The 16853-nt window shown below is 47.7% G+C and overlaps 11 protein-coding genes across 11 annotated transcripts, besides 21 other annotated features; all 11 read left to right on the plus strand.

Moving 5' to 3' along the window:
• Tc00.1047053510737.10 (6-phosphogluconate dehydrogenase, decarboxylating, putative) lies at positions 1-845 on the plus strand (the record flags this gene model as incomplete). The annotated part of the gene is made up of 1 exon (XM_803614.1): positions 1-845. A coding segment is annotated over one exon (845 nt), but the record flags the coding sequence as incomplete, so codon positions are not given.
• Positions 1-3184: a sequence feature (heterozygous, Esmeraldo-like haplotype).
• Positions 856-891: a microsatellite.
• Positions 1095-1140: a sequence feature (T-rich).
• Positions 1196-1218: a sequence feature (AT_rich).
• Positions 1365-1392: a sequence feature (AT_rich).
• Positions 1817-1841: a microsatellite.
• Positions 1998-2048: a microsatellite.
• Tc00.1047053510737.30 (mitochondrial carrier protein, putative) lies at positions 2136-3164 on the plus strand (the record flags this gene model as incomplete). The annotated part of the gene is made up of 1 exon (XM_803615.1): positions 2136-3164. The coding sequence occupies one exon, from the start codon at positions 2136-2138 to the stop codon at positions 3162-3164; it is 1029 nt and encodes a 342-aa protein (XP_808708.1).
• Positions 3185-3890: a sequence feature (haploid, Esmeraldo-like haplotype).
• Positions 3285-3322: a microsatellite.
• Tc00.1047053510737.40 (transport protein particle (TRAPP) subunit, putative) lies at positions 3854-4558 on the plus strand (the record flags this gene model as incomplete). The annotated part of the gene is made up of 1 exon (XM_803616.1): positions 3854-4558. One exon carries the CDS (start codon positions 3854-3856, stop codon positions 4556-4558), a length of 705 nt encoding a protein of 234 aa, XP_808709.1.
• Positions 3891-4129: a sequence feature (areas merged during assembly that could not be assigned to a particular haplotype. This can correspond to areas where the two haplotypes were merged or to regions with more than two copies in the genome that were merged during assembly.).
• Positions 4130-16853: a sequence feature (heterozygous, Esmeraldo-like haplotype).
• On the plus strand, positions 4842-6575 carry Tc00.1047053510737.50 (hypothetical protein, conserved; the record flags this gene model as incomplete). The annotated part of the gene is made up of 1 exon (XM_803617.1): positions 4842-6575. One exon carries the CDS (start codon positions 4842-4844, stop codon positions 6573-6575), a length of 1734 nt encoding a protein of 577 aa, XP_808710.1.
• Positions 6740-6776: a microsatellite.
• Positions 6934-6955: a microsatellite.
• Positions 7042-7920, plus strand: Tc00.1047053510737.60 (hypothetical protein, conserved; the record flags this gene model as incomplete). Its single annotated transcript, XM_803618.1, has 1 exon — positions 7042-7920. The coding sequence occupies one exon, from the start codon at positions 7042-7044 to the stop codon at positions 7918-7920; it is 879 nt and encodes a 292-aa protein (XP_808711.1).
• Positions 8366-8390: a microsatellite.
• Positions 8780-8821: a microsatellite.
• Positions 8868-8887: a microsatellite.
• Positions 8930-8955: a microsatellite.
• Positions 9105-9133: a microsatellite.
• Positions 9169-9207: a sequence feature (T-rich).
• On the plus strand, positions 9721-10287 carry Tc00.1047053510737.70 (60S ribosomal subunit protein L31, putative; the record flags this gene model as incomplete). Its single annotated transcript, XM_803619.1, has 1 exon — positions 9721-10287. The coding sequence occupies one exon, from the start codon at positions 9721-9723 to the stop codon at positions 10285-10287; it is 567 nt and encodes a 188-aa protein (XP_808712.1).
• Positions 10594-11160, plus strand: Tc00.1047053510737.79 (60S ribosomal subunit protein L31, putative; the record flags this gene model as incomplete). Its single annotated transcript, XM_803623.1, has 1 exon — positions 10594-11160. One exon carries the CDS (start codon positions 10594-10596, stop codon positions 11158-11160), a length of 567 nt encoding a protein of 188 aa, XP_808716.1.
• Tc00.1047053510737.90 (hypothetical protein, conserved) lies at positions 11424-11816 on the plus strand (the record flags this gene model as incomplete). Its single annotated transcript, XM_803620.1, has 1 exon — positions 11424-11816. One exon carries the CDS (start codon positions 11424-11426, stop codon positions 11814-11816), a length of 393 nt encoding a protein of 130 aa, XP_808713.1.
• Positions 11888-11925: a microsatellite.
• Positions 12279-13163, plus strand: Tc00.1047053510737.100 (hypothetical protein, conserved; the record flags this gene model as incomplete). Its single annotated transcript, XM_803621.1, has 1 exon — positions 12279-13163. One exon carries the CDS (start codon positions 12279-12281, stop codon positions 13161-13163), a length of 885 nt encoding a protein of 294 aa, XP_808714.1.
• Positions 13633-13656: a microsatellite.
• On the plus strand, positions 13932-14999 carry Tc00.1047053510737.110 (replication factor C, subunit 3, putative; the record flags this gene model as incomplete). Its single annotated transcript, XM_803622.1, has 1 exon — positions 13932-14999. One exon carries the CDS (start codon positions 13932-13934, stop codon positions 14997-14999), a length of 1068 nt encoding a protein of 355 aa, XP_808715.1.
• On the plus strand, positions 15481-16853 carry Tc00.1047053510737.119 (hypothetical protein, conserved; the record flags this gene model as incomplete). Its single annotated transcript, XM_803624.1, has 1 exon — positions 15481-16853. A coding segment is annotated over one exon (1373 nt), but the record flags the coding sequence as incomplete, so codon positions are not given.

The raw sequence follows: 16853 nt of genomic DNA on the forward strand, positions 1-16853 counted from the left end.
TATGGGGCGAGGCCTTTGACATTCTTCGGGCAATGGGGTTAAGCAACGATGAGGTGGCTGCTGTATTTGAGGACTGGAAAGCTAAGGGGTTTTTGACTTCATATATGCTCGATATTTCCATCGTCGCCGCGCGTGCCAAGGTTGCGGATGGCAGCCATCTTTCTGAACACGTCAAGGACTGTATTGGTTCTAAAGGCACGGGTCTATGGTCTGCGCAGGAAGCGCTAGAGGTTGGTGTACCCGCACCAAGTCTAAACATGGCTGTGTTGTCACGGCAGATGACAATGTACAAGTCGGAACGTGAGCTAAATGCAAAGACACTTCCTTTTGTTCTAAAAGTCCCTGGATACGCAATAAAGGACAAGAGTCCCAACGCACCAGAGATTCGACAACTCTACCATGCTGTTTCCATCGCGATTATAGCGTGCTATGCGCAAATGTTTCAATGCCTCCGAGCTCTGGATAAAGTGTATGATTTTGGTTTGGATCTTCCAGCCACCATTGCCACTTTCCGCGCCGGTTGCATTTTGAAGGGTTATCTCCTTCAGCCTATGACGGAGGCCTTCGCAAAGAATGTAAATCTAAGTAACCTGATGTGTGCCTTTGAAAAGGAAATAACAGAAGGACTGCAGAGCTACCGCGATATCTTGGGTTTTATCACTTCCAAGACAGCCTTGACGCTCCCTGTGCTCTCAGCCTCTCTGGTGTACGTTAATGGGATGTTTACCCCGACGCTAAGGTACGGTCAACTTGTTTCTTTGCAAAGGGATGTATTTGGCCGCCACGGATACGAGCGGCTAGACAAGGAGGGCCGTGAATCCCACCAATGGCCGGAGCTACAGTGAGAATGCTCCGTTTTTTTTTTTTTTTTTTTTTTTGTTTGTTTGTTTTCCTGGGTAACGTGGCCAACTCAACAAAAGTATATTGTCAATAAGCAAAATAAATTTTATAAGCAGCGAGACGGAGACGAATACGGACGTAATATAAGCGTACACACAAGAAGAAAAAAGAAAACGGCCTTTAGGATGTAATTTGGGAATGAAAGAGGATGGTACAGGTAAAACGATATATATATTTGAGAGGTCAAATTAGCCTTTTTTCTTTCTTTCTCTTTTTTTTTTTTTTTTCTTTTGGTTTTTTATGTGTTTTATGGGGGAAAGAGAAAACTTTTTTTTGCATGTCCTTACGTCAGGGGTATATATATATATATATTTTTTTCTCGTGCCTGTCTGGGTGATGCTTGCGACGCTGAACATGTACCACTCGTTGTTATTGTTGTTGTTGGTTTGAGTGGTGGTGGTTGATTCAAGGAGGAATGGTGTAGCTCTGCAGTTACTCGGCAAATTTATACATGACTCATTCCCTTTTTTATTTATTTTTATTTTATTTTTACTATGACGCATCGTTTGAGGGCTCACACAACATTCACCGTCCCACACTTGGGGGACGGGTGGGGCAACGCCCTGAGCACATCCACCTTTTTTCCTTTCGTACGTGGTGCTCATTGGATGACGAGTTGCCATGTTGGACTTTCTTCCAGTCTCTGCTGCAATATATATATACACAAATGGCCATCAGGTAAATTCAACTAAAATGAATTTTTTCTCTCCCTCTTCCCTCTTCCTACCTCTTTTTTGGGGGTTTGGAGGGAGGACGGGGGTTAGGTGGCAAGGTGTGGATTGCCCTTTTTTGGTGTTGAGTTTGATTCCTTTTCCTTTTCATCCTGTTGCCGTGCTGTGTTCTCTTTCTACACTCCGCGAATAAATCTTTTTTGTTGTTGTTGTTTTTTGCAAGGGGGTGAAAGGGAATATTCTCCTTTTTTTTTTTTTTTTTTTTTTTTTCACACATATTACCAGATAACAAGTTTACAAAAAAAAAAAAAAACCGGCAGTTTTTCGCCGCTTCTCTTCCGCGTTGTTTTTTTTTTTTTTTTTCAGCTGTTAACTCTCCCACCGTTACAACTACACGGTTGAGGGTTGTTGCTGATTCACTTATCCATGTATATACATAATTATATATTTATTTGTTAAATATATATATATATATATTTGGTAAGGAATTGTTACAACGGAGAGAGTGGTGGGTGTGGATAAAATTTAGATACGGAGGCATTAGGTCACTGCGATTAAAAGATAATGGCAGCGACAATTCAAACACGTGAGAATGGGATAAATGCAACGTATACGTCCCTTCATACCCCAGTAAGGCCCTGGGCACATGGTGTGGCAGGCGTTATTGGTGCTTCTATATCCATGGCACTGTTTTACCCTTTGGATTTTCTACGGACACGCATGCACGTATATAAAGGGGGCAACAAATTTCCATTGCGGTCAGCGCGGCAAATTATTCGAGAGGAGGGATTGAGAGCCATGTACAATGGCATCACCATGTCCATTTTTGCTCACAGTGTTGGGTGGGGATTATATTTGTTGACGTTTAGGGCAGCACAACAGAAACTTTTTTTGGCTGCGGAGGAAACGGCTTGTAGCAGGGACGATCACAGAAACAGTGGACGTCACACTTTACAGGATTTTTTGAGTGCGTGTGTTGCTGCTGTTACTACAGGTGTTGTCATCACGCCGCTGAATGTGCTGAAAACACGTCGACAATTGTACGATGTGAAAAATTACGGTGAACCCCGAGGTTTTGTTTGTGGAACCAGGGCTATTTTGAAACGCGAGGGCTTTTTTTCGTTACTTCGCGGCGTTGGGCCGCAAATTCTTTTGACAGGAAGCACAACAATACAAGTAACGCTTTATGAGGGAATAAAACGTGAGGCTTTCCATGACAAGGATAATCCGTCGTTTATGGAGGTGATGATTGCGTCGGCCATATCAAAGGCTGCAGCCTCAATCCTATGCAATCCCATTGAGGTTGTGCGAACCCGTTTGCAGGATAAACGGCACGGTTCTTTGAAGGAATACCGTTCGATGCGAGGAGCACTCTGCGCCATTTGGCGTTCCGAGGGAGTTCTTGGCCTCTACAGAGGCCTTCCTGTGAATATCTGTCGTGTTGTTCCAACAACTGTCATGACGGTTGTCTTGTATGAAAAGTTACTCTTAGCCATCTCAAGTGCAAACTCCGTAAAAGTGGATTTACCAGTAATATTTGTGACGTTTGATAGTGCTCCAAACTCTTGGGTCGAAACTAATCCAAGGGATTAAAAAACTGCAGCGGGTCCGGGCATTGTCTGGTGTGTGTGTGTGTGTGTGGCAATTGTTTACATCACTTGAAGACTCTTGTCTTGGAGAATGAAATGCTTTTGCTTTATTGTGAATTTCCTCTTTTTTTTTTTTTTTTTTTTTTTTTTCCTTTTGTTTTTAGTTTTAGTTTTGTGTTCTGCGTTTTTATTCGTACTCTGCGTTGTATTATTCCATCATTTCTTGTGGCTCTCGTGCGCAATGAGGCCATTAATGATTTCTTTTCCCATCCTTTTACCATTCAATGAGCGATGGTGACCTTGAAAAGAGGGAGAGAAGAAAGTAAAATCTATAAAGTAACTGTGGACGCTTTATTTGTGTAAATGCACGGGGATGACAAGGGGGGAGGGAGACAAATATACATAAATAGACGTGTGTGTGTGCGTGTGTGGCGAATTCCCAGTCCTCAGAAAGTAGGAGTTTCTTATATTTGTGCTATTCTGCAGGCTTTTCTACTTGCCGTGCATGTATGTGTGTGGAGGTGTTGAGCCCCTCACACTGCCGATTAAAGCTTCAGCGAAGAAGTAGAAAGAAGAAAAACGCGACAACGTGAAAAGGGGGGGAGGAATAAAACGAAGCGAAGAAAAAGAAGAGAGACATTTTCGTGTCTTGTTTTCTTTGTTATTCCGTCCGTGTGTGTTTTGCTTTTTCCGATGAGGCACATGTGTGTGACACTGAAGCGGCGTGCATGTACAGTGTCTTTCTCTCCGTTTCTTATGTCTTATTTTCAAAGCATGCTCATGCCGTATCGCGATAGCGTGCGGAGCTCCAAGTCGGACAAGGCGTCAAGTCGGACCGTCAATGAAGAGGCGAAGGTTTCCCTTTCAGCGTTTAGTTTTCTCTTCTCTGAAATGTGCACACGGGCACATAATACGCCGTCCAAGGCCTCCAACGTTGAAGAGATCGAGCAGCGACTGACAAGTCTTGGTGTGTTGGTCGGAGCAAGGCTCATCATGCTGTCATCTCTGAAGGATCCATTAGAGCTTCAGCGACGTCCCATCACTATTGAGGGTGCGTTGAAGCTTTTCCAGGACAAATTGTGGTCACGCTGGTTTGGTAAGCCCGCTAATGACCTTCAACGCGAGACGGGTTCCGATCGCTTTTTTATTTTTGACACCGAGCCCATTGTATTGAGGTACGTCTACCCATCGCCCGAGTATTTGGATGGAGAAGGCCGTTGGAGCATCAACTACGCAAGTTTTATGGGTGGCATCGTTGAGGGTGCACTGAAGGCCATTGGGTTTGCCGCAGAAGTGCTCACGTACCACCAGCCAGAGCCTAGCAAACCCCATCAATCCATCTTTGCTATCTCTTTTGCAAAGCATGTGTGGGATCGTGAGAGACGATTGCGTGGTTGAAAGAATGGGCCTTGGCAAACCTTTTCTATTTTTCACCACTACCACCACCATAATTATTCGTGTTGGGGAAGAGTGAGAAAGCTCCTGTAAATTGAGGGTCTGGTTGAGCTCAGTACAATTGCGTTAGAATTGCGTGTTTCATTATCCAGACGGAATGCTCATTTGCATTTGAAGGTCTGTCCTGTTTTGTGTGTGCGTTTTTTGAAGTGCGGTTTTTTTTTTTTTCGTTGTTGTTGCTGTTGTTGTCTTTTCTTTGAGTTTTCTTCATTTTCTGCTGCGCATCATGGCGTCCAGTATGCGTCGCTGGGGAACGGCGGCCTCACTCCTAGGATGGCGCTGCCTGTGGCAGAGTAGAGCCTGCATAACGGAGGCACACTTACGGCGGGAAGTTCAGGAGGCCGTTTCTTGTTTGGGCACCGGCGCCTCACCGCCGTGGGTTGCCATATCACGGGTGTCATCAATTCTCTCAGACGAGGCACGTGAGGCCCTGGCGGAGTTGGGTGGACTGGCCGGTTTTTGTCGCCGTCCAGAAGAATCGGGCGAAAAAAAATTTGCCGTGAAGATGGTGAATGGTGTATTGTGTGTAAGGCTGCTTGATGTACAAAAAACTCCCGAGAACCCATGCGTTGGAGTGGGTAGACGCAATGAATCAATTGCACCGAATGAATTATCCCAGGCGTGTAGTATTCTCCCTGGGAAACCTGTTCCGCTGACTTCGTGCCAACGTGCTTGGAAATTACCGACCATGGAGGCAACGGAGGAATCCCTTGCATCTTTGATGAAGCGCGTGGAACTTATTTTAAAGCGTCACACTAGTAAAGCTGAGTTGTCTCTGTATGTGCAGGTCGGTTATCATGGCAAGGAAGCTTTAATTGTTGCATGTGGACCTCAGGCCGTGTCTATAGTGAACCAAGGCTTCAATGAAGAGGCACCACATTGGGAAGCTGAAGACACTTCCCCTCAATATGATCTGTGGCGTCTTTCGCGATATTTGCGAACGGACGGTTTTGTACCCATCGGCGAGTTGAAATCGTTTACCGGTGATATTCTTCAAACGCCATTACTTCAGGTGGCCTTGTCATATCCACAGCGCATTTCCCTGTGGCTGGGCCCTAGCATGTGCCTTGAAGCGGCTGATGCGGATCGGTTTTACGTGAATGGAGCCTCGTGCGATGAGATAAGGGAAGTTCTTGGAATGAAGTTTGTCTTATCTGAGGAGGAGGTGCAGCGGCACCTCACTGCGAAGAGCGAGAAGCTCAGCGGCTTAACGGACGCGGAGCTGCAGGAAGAACGTTTAAAACTCAGAAATCTCCCTCCTTTGCGTCGGCAAAAGTTGCGTCGGTCAATCGTGCGGGAGGAGTTTCGACGTTCTTTTCCGCTCGGAAACGCCTTTTTGAACCCTGATGTTGTAGCGTTTCACATTTATGACCAGATGTCGCCAGGGGTGTGGGTGAACAATGCGATGGTGCGTGAGACGATGCTGCCGGACGGCGGCAAAGGCGCGATGCACGTTGGAGTGGACTTCTTTGATCAGTTTCCGCACCTGTTCATAACCCAGAGCATAACGACCACCTCACTCAATGTGATGCGACGGGAACAGGGAATGGAGGATGTTCCGAGCGATGGGGAAAGCTGGAGGAACAATACTTTTAGCGATGAGGAGATCCTTCTGCTTCTATTGCCACGTCTCAGCAATAAAAAAGAGGACTGGGGGGACAACAAAGCCATCGACGTGTTAACAACACTTCTTCCACGCCATTTGTTCAAGTACTTGCAGAACAACGGAGGGGCGAGATCGCGACTGACCGCCATACTCAAACGGTATCCAGAGGCCTTTGAAGTTGTGGAAACGGATGAGAAGGGCAACGGAGAGGAATGGAAAAGAGTACATTTGCACTACGATGGTATCGCAAAACTCGGCTCAAGACTTGTGAATCAATTACAGGACGAAGAGAAGAGCAAGACATTGGCAAACAATCAAGAAAAAGAAAACGAAGAGAACAGAGGGCCACGCTGATGGTGGCAGTGGTGGTGCTGCAGATGAATGAAATGGTAGTGATGTTCATTGGTGATATCATCATTGCCCTTTATCGTCACCACCATCGCTGGATGGCTTTTCACCCTGACGGCCATTTCTTCCTCTGCGTGTCTCTCCATCTCTCTTTATTTATTGCCACGTGCTTTTCTTTTTTTTTTTTGTTTTTTTTTTGTTTTGTTTCGTATTTTAAATCCGTTGGTGCTCTCTTTTTCTTCTTTTAATAACCATAATAAAGGCGTTCACGCCTTTTTTTTTTTTTTTTTTTGTGGTGTGTTTCACCGCGTTATTTTTTTCTTTACTTGGGCTTGGACCCAGACACCTTTTTGCTTTTTTTTTCTGTTGTTGTTGTTGTTGTTGTTTATTTGTTTCCTTTCCGCTGTTTTGGCTGTATCTTTCTGTTGCTGCACTGAGCCACAGAGTATAACTATCAGAGACTCTCCTCACCATGGCGGGAGTTCTTACGGAGAACTTGGTGCTGCAGAAGACCAAGGTGGACAGCATACAGCGTGTTCGGAAGTTGAACGTATGCGCGGCGCAACTCAGCGATATTGGCGTGCTGCGGCGTGCGTGCAACCTCGAGGTGCTCTCTCTTAGCCTGAACGACGTCAGTGAGCTCGGGGTGCTTGAGAACTGCCGGCGACTCTGCGAACTGTACCTCCGCAAAAACCGCGTGGAGGATCTGAATCAAGTGCTCCACCTCAGTGATAGTCCCTACCTGACGGTGCTGACCCTCGCAGAGAATCCCATCTGTCAGGACCCAAACTACAGACGCTTCGTTATTGCCGCCGTTGGGAGCTTGCGACGCCTGGACGACATCGACATTCTGCCGCAGGAGCGGGAGGAGGCGTGCCGGGTGTTTCCGAATTTGAGGGCGATTGCACCGCCCCCGTCGATGTACTGCGACCCTGCGAGGGGCAAAGTGCGGCCTGGATCGGGGCCCACATCGGGAACCGTGTCATTAGCAAAACACACAGCGCAAAGGTCACACCATAACAGCATCTCTGCCTATGCGGATGACCATGCTGCACATGGCAACGGCGACAGACGTGTTTCTATTTCCCGCAGTCCTACAAGGACGCATGCGACAAGGCGGCGGAGCACGCATTTAGAATTCTCTCACCACTCCCAGTTCGACCCGATGAATCATTCCATTCACACCAAGAGGGCGTCTTCTGGCAACGGCGGGATGGGTGCGATCCACCTGCAACCACCTCAAATTGGCCCAACTGAAACAGGTGTCGTGCAGGCAGTAAAGGTGCTTTTGTCAGAGCTGAGCACTGAGTCTCTAGAGGAAGTACGCCGCTTCATCGATGCTTTAAAGTGAAATTAGACAAAAAAAAAAGTTATATATTTTTACAGCGCACGCACACGCATGCAAAGACAGACGGACAGAGAAGGAGAGAGACACAAGACCACTCGAAAAATTCCACAGAATGCCATGCGTACATTTACACCTACGAAAAGAAGAAAAAAAAAAAAATTTTCCTACCCAAAGACAAAGCAAAGAAATTGGGGGTCACGAGTGTAATTTAGAGCGGAGGGGGCCAATGAAAGAGTAGATAGTGAAGGTGAAAGAAAAGGAACAAACAGGGGAGTAAACGAGAAACAAACAAACAAAAAAAAGGAATTAGGAGGGCGAGAGAACTTTATGGGAGTGTGTTTTCTTGTGTGACTTTATGAATGGTGGGTAAAGCAACAGGAAGAATAAATTTGAGGACGAGGAAAGGGATATTCTTATTACTGTGGAGCGGCGGTGTGTTCTCTTGGGCGTGTGTGTGTGTGTGTTTGTGTGTGAAGGGGTGCGGTGAGGAGGAAGAGGAAACTGCAGTGAAACACAAAATAAAGTGAATGGGTGTTAAAAGAAAATTTTTCTTTTGGTTGTGGATATATTCCTCGCTGCTACCTATTTTGTTTACCTTGTATCGTTGTCGCCTCGGCCATTGCAATATTAGTCACGACACAAGCGAACATTACATTACATGCAGACCGACACACGGTACACAGCGAGAGAAGAAAGAAACATGCTTGTATGCATTTTTAACTCTTTTAATATGCGCTAGAAATTGTTAGAAGAAAAAACAATAAACAAGTGGGGCCGGATAGCAGAGAAAACAGGGAAAACTTTTTCGTAAACACACACACACATATCCATACGTTTATTTGTGTTCAATAAGGGACATGACTTCTTTTTTCTTTTTTTTTCTTTTTTTTTTTTTTTTTCTTTTGGTGGCCTCATTCTTTTTTCCATCATTCCGCATATATGCATTATTATATATTATATTATATTATATATTATGTGATGTTTGTGTATGTGCCTGTTAGCCGCTCATAACAACAAACAAACAAACAAACAAAAAAAAGAAAGTTTTAAATTATATGAACTCTCTATTGCCACTTTCAAAAAGAAGCGGTCGAGTATAATGAACCTTCCTTTCATTCTTTCTCTTGAACAGAATAAACACCATTCCCCATCCAAATAAAAATCCGGTGTCTCTTGTTTTTTTTTTGTTGTTTTTTGTTTGTTTGTTTGTTTGTTTTTTCTTTTCGCAGCTTACTGTTCTTTTCCTGTGGCTTTTTTTTAGCTTCCTCTTTTTTTTTTTTTTTTTTTTTTGTTAGGGCCATCGGCAAGACCATGTGTGCGTTGTAGCAGAGGAATGGGGATGCCCCCTTTGTGTAGCTTCGATTGGCGATCTTTTTAATTCCGCGATCACCGCTTGGCGATTTATTCACCGGCAGCACGACAGACGATGGCAGCCGGTTCTGCTGATTGACGAAAGACTAATGCGTCGCAGCGTGCGTTCTTGGCGTCCTCGCATCATTCACCGCTGCTGGCGGAAAAAGCCGCTCCTTTGAGCACCGCGGACCGGAGCATATTTCTCATGCAGCTCCTCCCTATCACTTCGTATTAACTGTTTCATTGGAGTTTAAGATCATTTTTCCCTTCTCCCCTCTTGGCTGTGATTGTTTAGTTTTCTTTTGGGGGGGTCTATTCTGTTGCACGTGGCGCTGCACCGTGGCATGTACACCAAACCTCTCCTTTTTTATTATAAATTGTTGTCTTTACTTTTTTTCATCATTAAAAAGAAGAAACCGATCACGGAAGCAGAGGAAAGACGAAAGTGAAATGACACGTGCCGGATTCAAGGGTAAGCTGCTCGGGAAGGAGCGCAAGCAGGCGCTGCTGGATGCCCGCAAGAAGGCTGTTGCCTCCCGCAAGGCGCGTGATGACCGCCGCTGGAAGCGTGTGCTGGCGAAGATGGACTCGGAGAAGCGAAAGAAGTACCACGGCGTTGGCAACACCGCCGAGCACTCGCGCGTGCGTGGCATCACCCGTGCCGCGCTTCGGAAGCGCACTGGCCGCAAGCCTGACAACATCACCATGGAGGCGACCATCCACCTGTCGAAGCTGCTCAAGAGGAAGACGTTCCACAAGCGTGCCCCCATTGCCATCAAGCGTATCAAGGCCTTTGTTGCCCGGCTGATGAAGACGAAGGACAACCGCATCGACGCCTCTCTGAACACGTACGTCTGGCACAAGGGTGTGAAGGGTGTTCCGGGCCGTGTCCGCGTGCACGTGGAGCGCAAGTCCGAGACTCTTGAGGGAGGCAAGCGCAAGCATTTCTACACCGTCATCTCCAATGTTCCCGTCGCCTCCTTCAAGAACCTCACAACGAAGGTTACGGAGCAGTAGACGTGCCCCCGTGTAGTCTGTACAGACGTTGCGATCTTGCCTAGCTACTTTCTTTTCCTGGTTGATTGATTGTTTCTTCTTTTCTGGTTTTTTTTCTTTGCTTGCACGCTTTATTCGTGAAGAGTGAGGTGCAAACCACTTAAGAGAGGATATGGTGACAACTCCACGTTGACACGCCATATCCAGCTCTGTAACCCATTTCTTGCCTACCCATTGATATTTCTCTTCATTATTATTTTTTCGTATTTTACTGTTGTTGTGTTTTTTATCTGTTTGCTAATAACACAGTGTCTGTTGTGGAGTGAAATGACACGTGCTGGATTCAAGGGTAAGCTGCTCGGGAAGGAGCGCAAGCAGGCGCTGCTGGATGCTCGCAAGAAGGCTGTTGCCTCCCGCAAGGCGCGTGATGACCGCCGCTGGAAGCGTGTGCTGGCGAAGATGGACTCGGAGAAGCGCAAGAAGTACCACGGCGTTGGCAACACCGCCGAGCACTCGCGCGTGCGTGGCATCACCCGTGCCGCGCTTCGGAAACGCACTGGCCGCAAGCCTGACAACATCACCATGGAGGCGACCATCCACCTGTCGAAGCTGCTCAAGAGGAAGACGTTCCACAAGCGTGCCCCCATTGCCATCAAGCGTATCAAGGCCTTTGTTGCCCGGCTGATGAAGACGAAGGACAACCGCATCGACGCCTCTCTGAACACGTACGTCTGGCACAAGGGTGTGAAGGGTGTTCCGGGCCGTGTCCGCGTGCACGTGGAGCGCAAGTCCGAGACTCTTGAGGGAGGCAAGCGCAAGCATTTCTACACCGTCATCTCCAATGTTCCCGTCGCCTCCTTCAAGAACCTCACAACGAAGGTTACGGAGCAGTAGACGTGCCCCCGTGTAGTCTGTACAGACGTTGCGATCTTGCCTAGCTACTTTCTTTTCCTGGTTGATTGATTGTTTCTTCTTTTCTGGTTTTTTTTCTTTGCTTGTTTTTTTATGTGTGCTGCGGCTTTTGATTAAATTACATTGGGTACTGTGGTTCTGGTCTAAATGGGTCTTCTTTTTTGGTGTTTCCCGCGGAGAGTAGTTGGAAGATCTGTGGGTGTTGGACAAGAAAATTGGATTTGGCATTTATTTTACGTCTCTCAATGGCCGGAGAGAGTGCGACAGCACCCGCGAATGTCGAGGAGTGGGCAGAGGACGATGGTGGCTTTTTCAGTGCATTTGCAGAGGAAGCGGCGGGTGATTTTTCGCGGCGCAAGCGCAACCGTCAAGCTCATGAGCGGGAGGTGGAGCAGCAACAGGCGGTGCGGAGGGTGGAAGCGGCGGAAGACGAGGCGATAGTGATGGCACGGGCAGAAGAGGCGCGAAGGCAGATTGCAGCAAAGGTTTTTTCCAGGGCAAGCCCGCGTGAGGTGCGACAGGCACTCAAGAAGGCAAAGAAGGAGAGTAGTCCGAAGACACCTCACGGGGAGGGCGAAAAGGCTCGGCAATGCAATTTTTCTTCTCTGCAAAAGAGGCAGAAGAAACGCAGGAAATGACGGTGCCGTGTTTTATTTGACGGTGTCCTCGTTCGTGTTGTTGTTGTTGTGTTTTTCTTTCTCCTTCACCCTTTTTTTTTTTTTTTTTTTTTTTTTTTTTTTTTTTTTTGTAAACGGGTGTAAATTTTGTTTTTATAAACGTGCGTGTTTGCAGTGCAGTGTGATGGTGTTTTTTTTTTATTTATTTACCGCAGAGAGGAAGGGATGAAGACTTTGTCGTTTGTATTTAACCATTTCGCGTCTTTTGTTTGGTTTCTCCTCCTTTTTTACCTCCTGATAGGGCGGGAGAGTGCGTGTTGCTGCGTGCGCCTTTACTTGACACGAAGAACTGGGGTCTTGCGACACACAGGGTGAAATACGCATATACACATATTCATTTGTAGGGGAACGGCGGTCATCCAGCAGCAAGAAAAAAGAGGGGGGAGAGAAGATTGAAAAGAAGTCCGGTAGAAGGACTTTTAAATGAGAAATCCGCACGATGATGACGAATTGGACGCCCTTCTGGATGACTGCATTAACACAATGGACGAGCAGGAGCGTCGCCACGAGGAGGAAGTGAAGGCGCGTGATGCGGCCCGTGAGGCGGAGCTGGAGAAGGGCACTGCGGACTCTAATCAGAGCGGTGAATTGATGGGTCTTCTGCAGGCACTTATGAATGGTGAGAACGGTGACGGTAACGCGGATCCTGAGACGCTGATGAATACGTTAAATGAGGAGATAACACGTGTGTCATCCTTAATTGACAGTTTGCCGGACGCATCCGAAGAAGAACGTGCTAGTATGACGGAGGTGCGAGAGATTTTTGACAGGCTTACAAAAATGTCATCAACGAATGAGGACGATGCAGCAGATGACAATGCCATGAAAAGCGATGAGACCCTGGCGGAGGCGTTTAAGAAGTACATGGCAGATATTGAAAAGACAAGTGGAAGTAGTGCCGGCAATGCGGCAGCTTCGGAGATACCGAGAAACACATCATCCACAGAGGCAACGACTGGTACCGCAAATGCTGTCGAGTTTGAAGATGTAATTGCTGGCCTGTCAGGAATGGTTTTGGACTGTTTGCTCGACCCAGGGATGCTGAAGATAATGAAGGTAATGCAACGGACGTATCCCCGTTGGTTGGCCGCCAACGAGAGCAGCACTAGCGTGAATGACCTGGCGAGATACAAGAAGCAGTACGACGTTGTGAATTCTATCTGCGACCTCGTAGGCGATGGTCCTATTGATCGTCAGGACGCGACGAAAACCAGTCAGTTGGTTTCCCTCACCCACGAGTTTGCCTCGTTGGGTCCCCTGCCACCAGACCTTGAGAAGTTGGACGCGGAGGAGGAGCAGTGCGAATGAATTTTTCTTCGATGTCTCTTCCTCGCTGTTTGATTTCAACCACTGGGTGCTATGCCCTGCACGTGTACCCAGAGGGCAGCGTGGTGGTGGAATGTGGGGGGTGACAAGAGGACAAGATGGCGACAAATTTATTGGGCGGAATCAAAGAATGAAGAGGCGTGAGGGTGGCGGGAACGCGACGTCGCATTGAATACACGGATGTGAACGAAGGGAAAAAAAACAAAAAGAAAAAGAAGCAAAGAAGGATTAAAACCAGCGGCAAAGAAAAGAGGAGTGACTGCGTTCTTATCACCACCGCACCCTCCCATGACTCATGCATCCCTCCAGCCAATACCCCAATTCTTTCGTGTTTTTGGATGTGAAAAAACAGCCTGAAATAATAATGAAAAAAAAAAAAAGGACGTTTTTAATCTTTATGAAATACCCTCAATTTAGTGGGAGAGGGGAATTAAGTTCAAAGTACCTCATCTTTTTTCTTTTTTTTTTTTTTTTTGCTGATCTGCTTTGTCCTGGCCTACACGCTGAGAACTCTCTTGATTCAGCCTCTTTCTTTTGCGGTTTTGTGTTGGATTCTTGCCCGGTTTATAATAGAGGGACGCCAGAGGGTGGTATAGGTCTGGTCTCATTGATATCCACTGAAGCCTACACTCAGTTGGTACACACATACAATACATAAGAGGCCGGAGCAAAAGGTGACAGCGAGGCTCGGGGGAATTTATTACACCGAGGGTGGAAATCGAGAAAAGAGGTTTGAACAACGGCGCAGAAATGACAAACGAGGGAAGGAATTCCACTGGGCACGCAGCGAAATCCAGTACCTTGCCGTGGGTTGAAAAGTACCGTCCTGTCACACTTGACGAAGTTGTGGCGCATGAGGACATTCTTTCCACAACAAGGCGGCTTATGGACAGCGGCAATTTGCCGCATCTTCTATTCTACGGCCCACCCGGCACGGGAAAGACGACGACCATTAAGGCGTGCGCTTACTATCTCTTTGGGAAAGACCGCATCCGAGCGAATGTTCTTGAAATGAATGCCTCAGATGATCGTGGTATTGATGTTGTCCGACAACAAGTGCGTGAGTTTTCCAGCACGAGTTCTTTCTACTTTGCCTCTGCCCCCGCTGCGCCCACCATCGCTGCATTCAAGCTGGTTATTCTCGATGAGGCGGACCAGATGTCCGGCGACGCGCAGGCCGCGTTGCGACGCATCATTGAAAAATATACCAAAAACGTTCGCTTTTGTATTTTGTGCAATCACATCAACAAGATTATTCCCGCCTTGCAGTCGCGTTGTACTCGTTTTCGGTTTGCACCTGTCAAGAAGAGCGCGATGTTACCACGATTAAAGTTTGTGGCACAGGAAGAGGGTGTGCGTTTTACAGACGAGGGACTTGTAGCAGCGTTTCGTCTTAGCAATGGTGACCTGCGTCGGTGTCTTAACACGATGCAAGCTTCTGCTATGTCGGCAGGTGAAATCACAGAGGAGTCTGTGTACCGTGTCACTGGTAACCCCACCCCAGCCGATGTGCGCGGGATTGTAGAGGACATGATTGCACATGATTTTGCTGCTTCGTGGGAGAAGGTGCAGCAAACTGTCTCCGAAAAGGGTGTCTCTTCAACCGACTTGGTACGTGAAGTGCATCACATTGTGATGGCTATGGATTTGCCGCAGGAGAGCAAGTGTTTCTTGCTTATGAAGTTAGCAGACGTAGAGTATTATGCTGCAGGTGGTGCGAAGGAAACGACATGCATAAGTGGTATTTTGGGTGCCTTTCAGTTGGTGAAGGAAGCGTTAACGCAGAAGAGACACGTTTTTGCGCTTGCCAACTTCTGAGGTGGGGTTAGAGGGCGTGGCCTGGAGAGAATGGCTTCATTGTTGATTGTAACGTACCGAGGCAGATGATAATAAAAGCATAGAAGTAAAATACATATTTTTTTTTTTCTCTCTTTTTATTTTTAATCAGTGTGATATGCATTTTTTTCGCCACCGCACGTGTAGACATGTGCGAAGGCACTGATCTCCAGCTGATTCACTGATTTGGGAGCCGGCCACCCGCTCTCCCACTGCTGTTCTATGGCTCTCTGTTTCTGAGGATACAGAGTACGTGGCCGTAAAGGAGGGCAAGAAACAGGAGTGTGTGCCACTTGGTGGGGAGTGGAGAACGAGAGAGAGAGAGGGAGAAGACCAAAAGAAAGAAGGACGCAATTAGAAGGAAAAAGGAGGAAAAACTATAAATATATGTACCTAAACATATATATATCTGTTTGTTTTCTTTTCTGCTTGTTTGCGTGGAGGGTGACGAAGGGAGTTGTCAATGAGTTCCAGCGATGATGAGTGGCGAAATCCACCCGACTTGCTCGCGCGGAGAACCGCAGGCCGTAGAGGTGGGGAGGACGCCATGCTAGCGGCGCGGAGACAAGCGGTGCAGCGGCAGCACGGCTCTGCAGCGTTGGCCCCGCCGCCGACACAACCGCCGGCACAAGAACCCCTCATGGTGCCGGAGCAGTTGACGCGGAAAACGATGCCGCCACCAAAACGAGAGACGGGAGTAACGGAGGAGATGCTTGAATCCCTGCGTCAGGAGCTCGAGGCAAAGAAAAAAGTGCTCACTGCGGCGAAGGAAAAGGAAAATTCTCTGAGGGAGAAGTGGCGTGCGCTGAGGGCGCAAAAACTCGCAGAGATTGCACAACTTGACGTCAAGCTTCGCCAACATAAGGACGCTATGGAAGATGTAAAGGTGTCAGCGGAACGTGAAGTTCGTGAGGCAGAAGACGCGCAGAAGCAACAACTGAAGGAAGAGCGCATTAAAGTTGCGAGTGCCGTTCGTGAACAATACGAGCCGCAGATCGTGGCCCTACGTTCCCAGCTGGAAGGGCTGCAGCAGCAGGAGGCCAAACTGAAGGCAGAATTGGGTGTAGGAGAGACCGTGAAGGATCTTCTGCACAAATGTGTTGGTAGTGCGCTTGCCACTATTTTGCAGCGCGTGAATGACTTGTTTGCAGCCGAGAGTTCAACGATGGAAAGTTGGGAAGACGAGATACAACGTCTTGTGCGACATGAAGTGCGTTCCTCTTTTGCCGTCACGACCGGGAGCGAGGCGCAACGGGAGCGTGAGGACTGCCAGAAAATATTTCAGGAGTTGCTTGAATTTTGGCGCAAGGCAGAGGAGGAGGAGCGGGAACATGTCCTCAAGATGGACGAGCAGTTGATATTAGACATGCAATCAATGGTGCATGACGATCTTGACCGGCTCCAGCGTGAGGAGTTAAGCATGGAGGAGATGTACACGGAATCGCGCGAAGCGTGGGCGTCGCAGCACCAGGAAATTTTAAAGCGTGAATTAGACGCAGCCATGAGCCGCCGCACCGCCGAGCACGAGGAGCAGCGAGCACTTCGCCATCAACTGCACTTGGAGCGTCTGAAGGCTGTGGAGGAGAACCATCACGACATGTTGGAAAAACAGCGATGGTTTCATGAGAAGCATATGGCGCTTCTGCGTGAGCAGCATGTCAAAGAGGAACGTCTCGCCGAGCAACGGAGTCGTGTCAATGCAGCCATGCAAGCAGACGCTTCACGCGCTACGGAAGAATTTAATCGCATTGTACACGCCGTTGAGGCTCTTCTGAAAAGAATGAAGGAATATCGAGCCGCAATTGAGGATGGCCGTGCAGCAATAGACAGCGATCG

Source organism: Trypanosoma cruzi, genomic scaffold (assembly GCF_000209065.1).
Source record: "Trypanosoma cruzi strain CL Brener 1047053516851 genomic scaffold, whole genome shotgun sequence".
Lineage (NCBI taxonomy): Eukaryota > Euglenozoa > Kinetoplastea > Trypanosomatida > Trypanosomatidae > Trypanosoma > Trypanosoma cruzi.